At 49.8% G+C, this 12,639-nt stretch overlaps 1 protein-coding gene across 4 annotated transcripts in view; it reads left to right on the forward strand.

The window, feature by feature from the left end:
* Positions 1–6: 6 nt before the first annotated feature.
* Positions 7–12,639, forward strand: part of DOCK11 (dedicator of cytokinesis 11) — a 186,565-nt gene continuing 173,932 nt past the window's right edge. For 2 of the 4 annotated variants that reach the window (XM_034649105.1, XM_034649106.1), the window contains exon 1: positions 9–357. In XM_034649105.1, the coding sequence (XP_034504996.1) occupies positions 256–357 (102 nt within the window). In that variant the 5' untranslated portion in view covers positions 9–255. Of the gene's footprint in view, positions 358–1,612; positions 1,709–12,639 lie in introns of all 4 variants that reach the window. The other 2 variants (XM_034649107.1, XM_034649108.1) reach the window with 2 other exon arrangements.

The following is a 12,639-nucleotide window of genomic DNA, read 5'->3' on the forward strand; positions in this document are numbered from 1 at the left end:
GAGCCGAGCCCGGGCTCTCCAGGGGAGGGAGCGGCCCAGCCGTGGGGCAGGACGGGGAGCGCGCGGGCGAGCCGCGGAGGGAAGGAGGGAACGAGGGAGGAGCCGCGGCCGGGAGGGAGGAGCCGCGGGAGCCGCGCCGCCGCCGAGCTGCGATGTGGCCGGTCGGCCGGCGGGTAAACAGAGGGAGCAGCCGCGGCCGTGGCCGCCCCGGCCCGGGGCAGTGAGTGCGCCCGCCGCGACCTGCCCGCCGCTGCCATGGCCGAAGTGCGCAAATTCACCAAGCGGCTCAGCAAGCCCGGCACGGCGGCGGAGCTCCGGCAGAGCGTGTCGGAGGCCGTACGGGGCTCCGTGGTGCTGGTGAGTGGCCGGACACCGGGCGCCTCGGGGGACGCGCTCCGGGCGAGAGCGACGGGCTGGCTTTCCGCGCGCGGGGACGGGGACTGGAACGGCGCCGCCGGCGGCCGCCTGCGGCGCCCCGCGCTCTCTTTCTCCGCTTCAGTAAGTTTGCGCACCGGCCGCCGCCGGCCGGGGTCCGAGTCCCAGGTACCCGGTGATAGCGCGGCGGCCGCCGAGGCGTGCGCCCGGCGGGACGCCGACGGGCGTTCGGGGGGCTCGGCCGGCTGCGCTGCAGGCGGGCGCTCGGAGCCGGGGCCCGGGGCGGGGGGGGGTGAGCTGGGGAGCGGACCTCGCTCTGCCCTAGAGCCCGCACAAAGAGCCGGGGTCCGGGGCGCGACGAGATCCTGATTCCCTCCCGCGGGCACCTGAGGCAGCCGCGGCGGAAGGATGCGATGAGCGTTTTGCACACACACACACACACACACTCGCGCGCGCGCGCACACACACACACACACACACACATTGTGTACACAAAAAAAGAACCCCACCCAAAAAGCCCCGGGCTCCCAAGCTCGGGCGGGCGGTGAGAACAGAGGAAGCAGAGCGACTTCCTCCCGCTACTAGGGAGAGGGTGGTGATGGGTGGCGAAGGGGTGCTGCTGCTGCCGCGGAGGGAGGGAATTGCAAACAACGGGGCTCCCGGGCGAGTGCGCGCGGGGTCGGCCGCCGCAGGGCGAGGGTGTCCCCTGGGACCCGGGAGAGCTCCAGAGGCGAGGAGATGGGGCCGTGTTTGGGGGATGATGGTGTGTGCCAGTCCAGGGTTGGATGACCTGGGTGGGGGTCAGAGCCCCACGGCTCACGGCCCGGGGTGCCTCCGAGGCGGCTGGGCTGGGGGATGGTGATTTGAAAGCGTGTTGACCCCCTGGGAACTCTCCATTGCACCCTCAGCCTCCTCCGGATTTTCTGGCTCAGAAGGAGAGCGAACGGGTGCTAACGGGCGCTCGTCCCTTCTGTTTTCAAGACGCTTGTTGCCAATTTCCTGGACTAGAGAGCAAACCCTAAATAAGCCATCAGACTGGTTAATTAGTGTTTGTTTTGTTACTTTGGGTTTTTGTTGTTGTTCTTCGTTCTCGTGTCTCCTTTCCCTCTACCTTACGGTGTCTCGTCTGCTGCGTTTAAATCTCACCATTTAAGTGTGGGCTCTTTTTGTTCGAACAACTTACCATTGGAAGGCAACTTCACAGCTTTTCCTTGTAATTTTTCTGTTGATCTTGTAGAATCTGCGATAAAGCCAACATTAAAGGGAGGCCAGGGGCTTGAGCTCAACAGTGGAGAAAGTTGACGTTAGTGGGAGCTCTGGAGGAGGATCAAAGGTAAAATATGTACCTTTGAGATAAAGATCTGATCCCTAATAGCTACAACTGTGCAAAGCCAAGTGACTTTCAAGAAATCTCTCTATCGTGGCTGGACCCTTGAAAGTTTAATCCTGCTGTTTAGCAGATCTAAACCCAGACCTTTAATGTTGTTTTAATGGACTTGGCTTATTGTGTGTCTCACTGATTTTAGAATGAGTTCCTGTTAGGGTCAGATTGGAACCTCGACTGTCATCACAGCCAGTTGAGAGAGGAAGGCGAGCCGTGTGCAGGGCATCTATACCGGGGCTCTCTTGGGTGATTGCTGACAAGTGATTCAATCTGCCTAGTACGGGAAACGCTTTCCTAAATTCCGGAAGAAAAAAACCTTGCTTGAGCAGGGATGGCTGGCCCTCCGCTGCTGGGTGCGAAGAGAGCCTGTGATGGGGACAGATGGTCTCAAGAGAAGAGGGCCTCGGCAAACCTCCACTGGGATTTGACCAGCATTCGACCTGCCACCCTCAGCAGCAAAACGTTAATATTGGCATTCTTGCCCAGGCTTTTCTTTTTCTTTTTTTTTTTTTTTAAAGATTTGTCTATTTATTTGAGAGAGATAATGGCAGGGAGGGGCAGAGGGAGAGAGAAAAATCTCCATTCCCCACTGAGTGCCGCTCCACGCGGGGCTCGGGGCTCGATTCCACGACACTGAAATCGCCACCTGAGCAGAAATCAAGAGTCAGGCGCCTAACAGGCTGAGCCACGCAGGCGCCCCAGGCTTTGAGGTTTGTAAAAGAATTTTGTGTAGCACAGGTGTGGCTGCCCCTTACCGTTGGCTCTGTGGCAAAGCCGGCAGAACTCTTCGTGGGAGCAGATTTTTCTGGGAGCTGCTGCCAGCCTGGTTTACTTGGGACTGAGGGCACAGATGTTTACCAAGCAAGGTGGAGTACTGATTTTTATTTACTTCTCTGGTATGTGATCTACATTGAGATTTTAGGAGTTGGGGGGGGGCAGGGACAGATTCTAGGAATCCAAACCAGTGAATAGCTATTGAGCCTTTCTACTACATTCGAGACGCAATGGTAGGTGCCCTGTGGTTATATGTGAATGTGGGTGCCATTTTCTTCATTTGTTTTTATTAGTTCCAGCCCGGGGTTGGGTCTTTGTATGTGTTTGTCACCTAGATGAGGCAGACGGCTCAATCTGAGATTATTCACAGCACCTTGGCCAGTGCTGTTTGCAAGCAGTTCAGTCAATGAAGAAATAAGGAAGCAGCCTTACATGGGGTGCATTCCCCTAAGCGGCTCTTTCTTGGCTCCTGCTTTTCTGACACAAAGAGCCAGTCACCGAAGTTAGTAAAGCCACGGGTGGCTGGAACGCAAGTGGACCCTGTTGCAGCTGCCACCATAACTTGGGATTCTTTTCTGATGTAAGCCCCGAAGTGTTTCTTAGGGACAGCTGAAGTCAGATTTACTCTCACTTTAGGGCTTCAATATGGAGTCACACACAGGAGTGCCTCAGAGGTGCCGTGGGTTCGGTTCCAGACCAGCGCAGGCGAGTGACCACCGCCATAAAGCGAGGCAAATGCAATATTTGGTTTCCCGGTGCATAGAAAAGTTACGTTCACACTCTACTGGAGTCTTGTTGAGTGTGCAATAGCGTCGCGTCTCACAAACAGCGTAGATACCGTCATGAAAAAAATACCAACGTGCTAAAAAAAAAAGTGCGACCCATCATCTGAGCTTTCAGTGGGTGGTCATCACAGATCACTGAAGCAAAGGCAGTAACAATGAAAAGGTCTGAACTATTGCAAGGAGTAACCAAAATGACACAGATATGAAGGGAGCAGATGTTTTTGGAAAGACGGTGCCAAGAGACTTGCCCTATGCAGTTTGCAACAAATCTTCAATTTGTAAAACACGCAGTTAGCAGCAAAGCACAAAAAAGCGAAGTGTGATAAAAAGGAGTTCTGCCTGTATTCGTAGGATCTCACGAGGGAGCCATTCCCACAGCAGGTCACACTTTCCTCCCGTGTCTCTCTTGCTAGAACTTGGAAAACCCTCCAGACTGAACAAATACACAGCAAATACACAGTAGCTCCTGTTTAGATGGGGTTTTGTCTTGTTTTTTTGGATTTTTTTAAATTTTTAATTTTATTATTTTTTTTCCAATTATACCCTTGTTGGCACGGTGCTAACATCATTCAGTTTTGCTCGCTGTTTGAAAAACTCAGAGGGCCTGGGCTGTATAAAGCATGTAGGCATGTAGTCACACTTTCATTCACTTATTAGTACTTCCACCACTCTATTCACTAAATAATGAAGCAGGCAGGGAAAGAGATTGGTGGCTGCATTTTTCTTTAAGTTTGGCATTTATATGAAGGTCAGTTTTAACCGAGGGAAAGGGATAATTATAGAATTAACCATTGGCAGGGATTTCCCAGGAGGGGTTTGGGGAGGAATATTATAACCTGAGAGTGTATGTGATTAAGAGAGAAGTGTTTACATATACACACATTGAAAATGCAGGTGTTTTTGTTGCAATTTAGGCTCTAGCTATTTGTGCCAGGGTGGGGGGGACACAAAGTCATTTGGGTAAACCTCTAGAGTTGTAACTGCCCTTCAGGGGAGTCATTGTGTCAGCCTGGGAAAGTCGCCTGGTAGGTGTTTAAATGCTGTTCGTCTGCTGCTACAGAACTTACCCTCAATTGCTTGTGTGCGGAAGGATCTGGAAAGAGTTGCTAGATATTCCGGGCTTTAGCCCCTTGAGGCAGGGTATTTCCCTGGCTGGCACAGGCTGGATGTCATCTAATAACTCCCGTACAGAGAAAAACTCTCCAAAAGCCAAGAATGGCTGAAGCGTGGCCACAGCTGTTGACTCCCCCAACCCACCGCACATAACTACCTTTGCTTGGAATGCGTGTTGGGTTCGCATTCAGGGAAGGCCTGAAAACCAATATGCTGTCCTGCCCCCTCTTCCCAGGGGGAATTTGTGGAAAGTACCTTAATATAGGACCAAACAACTTAACACTGTGGAATAAATCCGGTTGCATTGGGCTTCTTGACCAAGTGTTTCCAGTGCTCAGACCTAGCTAGGCTCGGGCTGAACTGAGCTGGGGGACAGTTACCCCAAGTGTTGGCACCTAAACAGGAGGTAGGCTCCCTGCTCCCCTGGGCTTCTCCAGGTTGGGGGCCCCGGGGCAAGCTACCCCTGAAGGATCTGTCCAAAAGCCCATTGCAGAGTTTGCTGGGAACCCTCTCTGAAGCACCAAATAGCAGAATTTGTTTTCTAAGACAAACGTGCAGGAGATCCCTGGATTGAATCCTTTTCCTAGTCTAATCAGTGGTAAGCCCTTTTTAAGCGTTTATTCCTTTGTTACATAGTAAATTCATCCTTGTTGTAGAAAAGTTAGAAAACCAGACGAGAATAATCATCTCATTTACGCAGAGAGACTGTTCAAATTCTAATGCGTATAGGTGAAGACTCTTTCATCTCTATGTGAGTATATTTTTTCGCTTGTTAATATCTTATGAACATTTGTTTCTTCACTTCCGTCAATATAAATCTACATAATCGTGTTTAATGATGGCCCAAAATTCCCCTACGAGTGTACGGTAGGTCGTCATACTTTATTGTGTGATGGTTGGATAGTTTCTAGTTTTGTGGTGTTAGAGACGGGAGTCGTACAGTACAGTAGCTGCTAGACGCCCGTGGCCATTTACGTTTACATTAACTTTAAAAATTGGCTCCTTTGCACCTGCCACAGTTCAAATGTGTAGTAGTCACATGTGGCTTTGTGGCTACCACATAGGACAGCTCTGCCAGAGAACATTCCCATCATTGCAGAAAGTTCTCTTGGACAGCACTGGTGTAAACATTAACGGATGAACATCTTGGAGCAGGCCTTTCCGAACTTGCTAGATTGTCCCTTTAGGGGAAATTTCCAGCAATGGAGTTGCTTGCTCCAACATTAGACACATTTTTAGTATTAAAAAGCCCACCGAGAGCGAACTGGTGGTTACCAGAGAGGAGACGGGGGTGGGGGGTGAAATCAGTGAAGGGGATCCCGAGTGTACTTATTGTGATAAGCACTGAGTAATGTATAGAATTGTTGAATCACTGTGCTGTGTATCTGAAATATAATGCTGGATGTTAATTCTACTGGAATTTAAAAATAAATAAATGAATTAATTAAAAGAAAAAAAAAGTCCCCTGAAACATACTGTCCAACTGCTGTGCAGAAAGTTGTTGGCATTTACTATTTCATCAGAATCCGCACATGTTCAGCTCCCCTCTCTCATGCCAGCATGGTTATTAATATTTTGTAGTCTTTGCAGTCTGATAGGTGGTAGGTAGTACAGTGCTGTCCAAATTTGCATTTCTTCGGTTTCTCTTGACCAGTTTCTCATATTGTTGATTTAGCCATTTGTATTTCTTCTTTGGGGGATTTGAGCGAACCTTCTTACAGGCCTATTTCCTGGTTTGTAATTCTTGCAATAACGGTCTCAACCCCAAGACTCTGTTTCGATAAGTCTGGGGTGGGGCCAGGCATCCGTATTTTTACGAACTACCCAAGGTGATTCTGAGGTGCCCAGAAACGCTGATCTAGGCCACTGGCCCTCTCCAGGCAGGCATGCCCCCTACATATACCCCTGACAAATGATGATTTAGCTTCTCCTTAAACACGCCCTGCCTGTTAGGAGGGGTATGCTTGAAAAGGCTCTTGAGCTGAAATTTACTGCGTTAACTTCTGCCACCGCCAGGCCTAGCTCTGCTGTTCGGAGCCACACACAATATGTTTGCTTCCTCTTTCACATGACAACCCTTCAAATATTTGGAGACATGCACCATGTCATTTTTTTTTAGAGGGGGGGAGGGGCAGACGGAGAGGGAGAGGGAGCATCTCAAGCAGGTTCCATGCCCAGCATGAGCCCAACACGGGCTCGATCCCCCAACCCTGAGATCAGGACCTGGGCTGAGATCAAACGTCAGACGCTTAACTGACTGAGCCACCCAGGCGCCCCAACACTGTGTCATTTTTCACAAATGCCAAAGAGACTTCATTTCTTTCCTCTATTTCTCACATGACTTGGTTTCAAAATTCTTCACCATCATGGTCATCCTGTTTGGGCTCTTTTCCAAAATTTCAGTGTCCTACTTAAAATGTGGGAGGCAAGAGCCCGGTCTCGAGAGTCAGACCTGGGCTTGAACCTGGCCTTGGTCACCTGCTTGCCTTGTGAACCGAAGCAAGTAACCAGATCTTATTTTCCTCATCTGTGAAATGGGGATAAATAGTACCTACCTTGTGTGCCATTCTTAAGATTAAAGGATGTAGTGTATGGAAATTGTCTGATGTATAAGTAATTCATAAAGGTTTTAAAAAAGAGAGAGAGAGCTGGTGAAACAAAGGTGTTCTAGAAGGGTCAATCACAGATGGGGGAGGGGGAAATGTTTCTTGCCCTTTCTAGATATTAGCAAGAAGTCAGGGGCTGTGCGTTCATCTCTATGCCCAGTGTCTCACACAGTGCCTGGAATGCAGCAGGCACTCAGCAGAAAATACACTGGCAGCAGTATGTAGGATGGACAAGGTGTTGGGTGACTGGAGGCCAGGTCACTAGTGAAAATATAGTTACATAGTTCTGGAGACAGAGATAAGAAAGGCTTACCTGAGGCAGTAAGAATAGAGATAAGGGGGAGGATGTAAGAAGTGTTTCTATGATAGAATCAGCAGGATTTGGGGATTCTTGAAGGGGGAGGAGAAGGGGGCAGGAAGAAGTGGGAGGAAAAGAGGCGAGGAGGTGGAGTCAAGATGGCGCTGAGGTTTCTGAGTCTGGGCGAATCGGAGGCAAAACGAGTTTGGTGATAGGGGAAAGGAAAAGAAAATGAGCAGTCTCATCCCGAGAGGGCTGTCAGGACAAAACCAGGTTTCAGTTAAGTCAGGCTTAATGTGGCGAGAACATTCTAGGGAATGGCTGAGCATGTAGTGTTGTGTTCTGGCAAGAGGCTAGAGGCTAGGGTTCCTTTTTTTTTAATATTTATTTTTAAGTAAACTCTAAGCCCAACGTGGGGCTTGAACTCACAATCCGGACATCCAGAGTCACATGCTCTATCAACTGAGCCAGCCAGGTGCCCCAAGACTAGGGTTCTCGAGGGCAGAGAAGTGTTCCAAATGGGATCAGGAAGGGGAGGAAGGAGGGGGGAGGGCTGAGATGAGATTGTAGGCAAGATTAGCTGATTAAAGAGGTTTGCACCTTTGGGGGTGATTAGGGAAGTGGGAGGCAGGGCGTGGGGGAATGGTCTGGAGGCCAGCCCCAGACTTCCAGTTAGAACAGAGATGGGAAGTTAGGTCACCCCCTGGGCAGCTCCCCCTCCGGGGGTCTGAGCTGCAGAGAAGAGGGGCTGCATAGGAAGTTTCCTGCCCTGAAGGGACTCACAGGTCAGGAAGGGAGATTAGATGTATGCAAATAACCCAAGAGGAGAAGACAGCCGGTGGCGGGAGTCTGCCTTCTGTGTGTTCAGTTAGTGACACCCTCTCTGCCTTGCCCGCCCCATCTTCTTCTTCTTCTTCTTTTTTTTTTTTTTTTTTTTTTTTTTTCTTNTTTTGTGATCCTTAGCGTTTTTCAAGAGGTCGGTCCTTTACGGGTTCAACAGTGTTAACTAGGCCTTTGCTAACGCACACTGTTCTATGGCATCTCCCACATTTATTTGACTACAGAGGCCTTTTTTTTTTTTTTAAATGAGATCGGGGAACGTAAATGGTGATGTCTAACACTCAGATTCGTCTACAGTGTACATGTGTAACTCACCTTGGCATTCCTTTACTTGACCTCCATGGACTGGAAGAAGGGCTTGCTACCTTCCCAAATCCTTAGTACTCCACCTCAGAGGAACCCCCCCCCCTTGCTTGTTTGTGGGAATTCCGTTCAAAGGAGTCATTTACCTGCCTGGGTGTTCCTTTACAGAATCATTAGTAGGGCACGTTGAAGAATTCTTGTTGTTGTTGTTGTTTTTAACACAGAAAGGAAGGCCAGAAACCACGGGAGGGAGAAGGAGCATGAGCTGTTTCCCCTTTTCTGTAAACCCAACAGTAATTTTATGATCCACATCTCTTCGGGATTTCGATCTCTTGGTTTCCTTTAGCTTTTGGCAGGAGTGCAGGGGGGCTCGTGGGTCACGTTGGCCTGTTGCCTTATAGCCACCTAGAGCCAGATGCCTTTTTGATTCTTGCAGGGCCTCACGCCGGAGGCTCAGAGCAGTCACTGGGGCAAGTCTCCTCGAGCTCCCTAGGTTGGAAGCTTGGGCCTGTGAGAGCAGCGTGATGACAGAGTGGGATCTGGAAGGACACGGCCCAGGTTCAGAGTTCAGCTCACCGCTTACTGGTTGACCTTTGGTCAGTAATTTAACCTTCTTGTGTCTTGATAACCCCTCCTGTGGGCTTGTGGAGAGGCTTAAAGGAGTCGTGGCTTGCGAAGCACTTAACACGGGCCTTGACACGTGGCTCTGCCAAGTGTTGTTGGCTCTCTTGAATATTCCCAGGCTTTCTGGTGGGCAAGCAGTCTTTTGGGTACGTATCACAGGTCACCAGACGCAAGTAAACTGGCAGAAGGGAAGCACACCCGCTGGCCTTTTTAGCTCCTCGCTCCAAATCACGCCCCAAAATGGGAGCTACATGGGCAGCCAAGACTCCTACCCTTCCTAGAAGAATACACTGGCAGGTGTGAGCTTGGGCTCTGGATCTCTGGCAATTCTTGCCTTCAAAGTAGTCTGATGGATGAGTGAGTGGGAAGGCTGGTCCTCTAGGAGGGAGGAACACTGGGGCCGTGCCTGTGGAGGAGGCCCTCTGGTCTGGGGAACTCGTGTGCGAGGCCTTTGGCAAAAGCGCTGACCTTTACAACGGTCTGTTCAGAGCCGTTCACGCAAAAGGAGGGGTTAGAGGAGAACCGAGCTCTGTATGGAAAAATAGAACTCCAGTGCTCTTTCCTTTCCCTCTCAAAACTTTCTTGACATCACTTTCACTCATTAATCTTCACCTTTTTTTTTAAAGTGAATATTGAAATTCAAATTCAAGTGCCTTTTTAAAGATCTATTTTGGAAACATGTATTTTAGTGGGAAACTCTTCAAGCCTCAATGTCTCCTGAGAGGTGAGTGTGCTTTATATTGAGCTATTCCGGTTTTGTGGTAGCAGGATAAGTTCTATTAGGAAGAGTGTGTACAGGTTTCCAGTATAGTCGATACGATGGAAAATATGGCATTGTCCGCACACGACCTCACCCAATCAGGCCTGAATTTGCTATTAATGATTTCCTGCAGTTGTTCTCCACCTTATTTTCATTGCCCATTGAGTTTCTCATTCCCAGGAAGTTGTATTTTTGTAGTTCTTGACAGCTTAGGTTGGATCGTGTATGTTTCAAGCTGCTGAGAAATGTTCGAGGCTATTCTGATACTGAAGAAGCCGCTTGCCCATCATGTTGCTTTCCGTCATGACTGGACTGTTTTACCGGGTGAGACTTAACTAAGAAGTCAAGTGTTCTTCCAAGCCTCCAAGACAGAACATCTTTATGTGAAGTGTTGCGGGGAAGTGTGTCACGAGGCTGGGGAATGCGTTTGGTGGCAATGTTTTTTAGACGACGAGACCTTGTATTTTTATAGCCCCAGGCTTACGAAGGGTTAAAAATGTTGTTCGACCTATGACCTGGCATGTTGTCACAGGTCACTACTGAACACGCACCACGTTGTTCCCACCCCTGTTGTGTGGAAACGGGGAAGGAGAGACACAGGCTGTAGGCCGTCTGTCTTTACCAAATCGCAGAACAGGTAATAAGCTCCAGGCGTCTTGTCTCCTAGCTTCTGGCCTAGACTCCCCAAGAAATCAGGCGGAGGAAGCTCTTTTCGTGTGGTTTTGGTGATGGTCTCCTCCTCCTTGGGAAACCGTGTTTATTTCTGGGCGAGCTTAGGTCTCGGAAGTGGGAAAGTAGGAGGTGAGGACAAAAACAAAAACAAAAATCAAAAACAAAAAAACAAAAAAAGAGGGATGGGCTTGATACTGAGAAATGTGGGCAGGATCCGTATAGATTTTTCCTTGCCCAAGTAAGCCTGAGGATTTTGAGAACTGTTTGCAATTGGCCGTTCTTCCTTTCTTGGCAATTTGAATAACTATATGGAAAAAAAATCTCCAGAACACTGGCTCTGCAGAGGTACCTGGGATCATATTCATGGAACTGTTTTTATGATTTTTTTTTTTGCTGCGGGTTAGTGCTGCCCCCAAAACAACACCTATATGTCTCTCCAGGCCTTTGATGTTAGTACCTTAGTTTTCCCGCTTGAGAAACCGCCATCTTTGCGCCTCGCAAGACCCGGTGTCGGTACTCACGGTGTGCGAAGAAGAGTCCTGTGGGCATAACCAGTTTATTTTGCTAGGGTACCAAGTTCCTCATGCTTCAGTAAATGGTTTCCTAGACACCCGAAGGAGGGAATACCATCTGTGAGGTGCCTAACTTCCCACCAAGAAATAAGTTCCATCCGGGAGGCCACTGAATCAGCTGTTGCAAAAACTTGAACAACATCATTATTTAAAAGCTCCTAGGGGCCAGTAGCTCTCCCTCTGTCCAGCAGAGGGTTTCCATCGTGCTCTGTCGCTTGTAGAGCCAAGAAGGTTCTTCTGGCTAACCTGACCCCAGGGGAGAGGTGCTTCTCCACTACTGGGGGGCCGCCATGACTGTCTGTGGAGGAGTTGTGCTCCTGTCCGCCCCTTGCAAAGGAGCATTCGGGCAGAATGCTCACCGGCAGAGCCAGAAGAGGAGTCTGTAAGGCTCCTCACTTCAGCTCTGCAATGGAAGCCCGGCTCTCTCTCCCTGCCTCCCTCCTTCCCTCCCTCCCTCCCTCCATCCCCCTGTCTCTGGAGGTACTCTGATGTTCACTGCTGGCTCAGCACCGTCCCGGGCTCAGAGACTAGCCTGGGCCGAAGAAGGTGACATCAGAGGCTCTGAATCCAAAGCTCAGGTCCTGGGCCTCAAAGTCCTATAGGCCGCTGGATCTGCCCTGTATCTAAAATTCATTTCTGATCACTAGGTTTTATTTTCTTCCTTGTCCCCTTATGTCACTGTCCCAGTCATGGTGTCCTTGTTTTACCCCATCCCCTGTATCTAACCCCCCTGCCTTGGCTTTCCAGCCAATTGCATAGTTCCTCTAGAAGTTAAGTTCTGGTCTTCTTGCTCGTTCTGAGGAGGGCTGCCCTACCCTCACTGGGACCATAAAACAGCTTGAGCTTGGGGCACCTGGGTGGCTCAGTTGGTTAAGCATCTACCTTCAGCTCAGGTCATGATCCCAGGGTCCTGGGATCAAGCCCCACGTTGGGCTCCCTGCTCAGTGGGACATCTGCTTCTCCCTCTGCCCCTCCCCCTGCTCGTGCTCTCTCTCTCTTTCATGAATAAATAAAATCTTTTAAAAATACACACACACAAAACCCAAGCTTGAGCTCAGCACAGTGGGATTAGTGGGCTGAAGGGGTGAGCGTCTGCGTAGAGAATTCAGGGGAGGCCGAGTGCCCATGATGAGGAGGCCCAGCCAGTGGCCCTGCTGAGGGTTGGACTAGACACGTGGCCTTTTTCATTTGCTATGACTGCTGTGACAAACAGCCACAAATTTAGTGTCTCAAAACGTGAATTTATTCTCACAGTCTGGAGGTCAGAAGTCCAAAATGGGTTTCACTAGGCTAACGCCAAGGAGTCAGTCAGCAGGACCTCACTTCCTCCAGAGGCTCTAGGGAAGAATCCATTACCTTGCCTTTTCCAGCTTCTAGAGGCTGCCTGCATTCTTTGGCTCACGGCCCCTTCCTCCATCTTCCAGCCAAAAATGGCTGGTCAAGTCTTTTTTACATCATGTCACTCTGACACTGCTCCTGTCATCACACCCCTTTCTCTGATTCCTACTCCCTCCTTCACTTAGAAGTGCCCTT

This window comes from Ailuropoda melanoleuca, chromosome X, assembly GCF_002007445.2.
Source record: "Ailuropoda melanoleuca isolate Jingjing chromosome X, ASM200744v2, whole genome shotgun sequence".
In the NCBI taxonomy this organism is placed as follows: domain Eukaryota; kingdom Metazoa; phylum Chordata; class Mammalia; order Carnivora; family Ursidae; genus Ailuropoda; species Ailuropoda melanoleuca.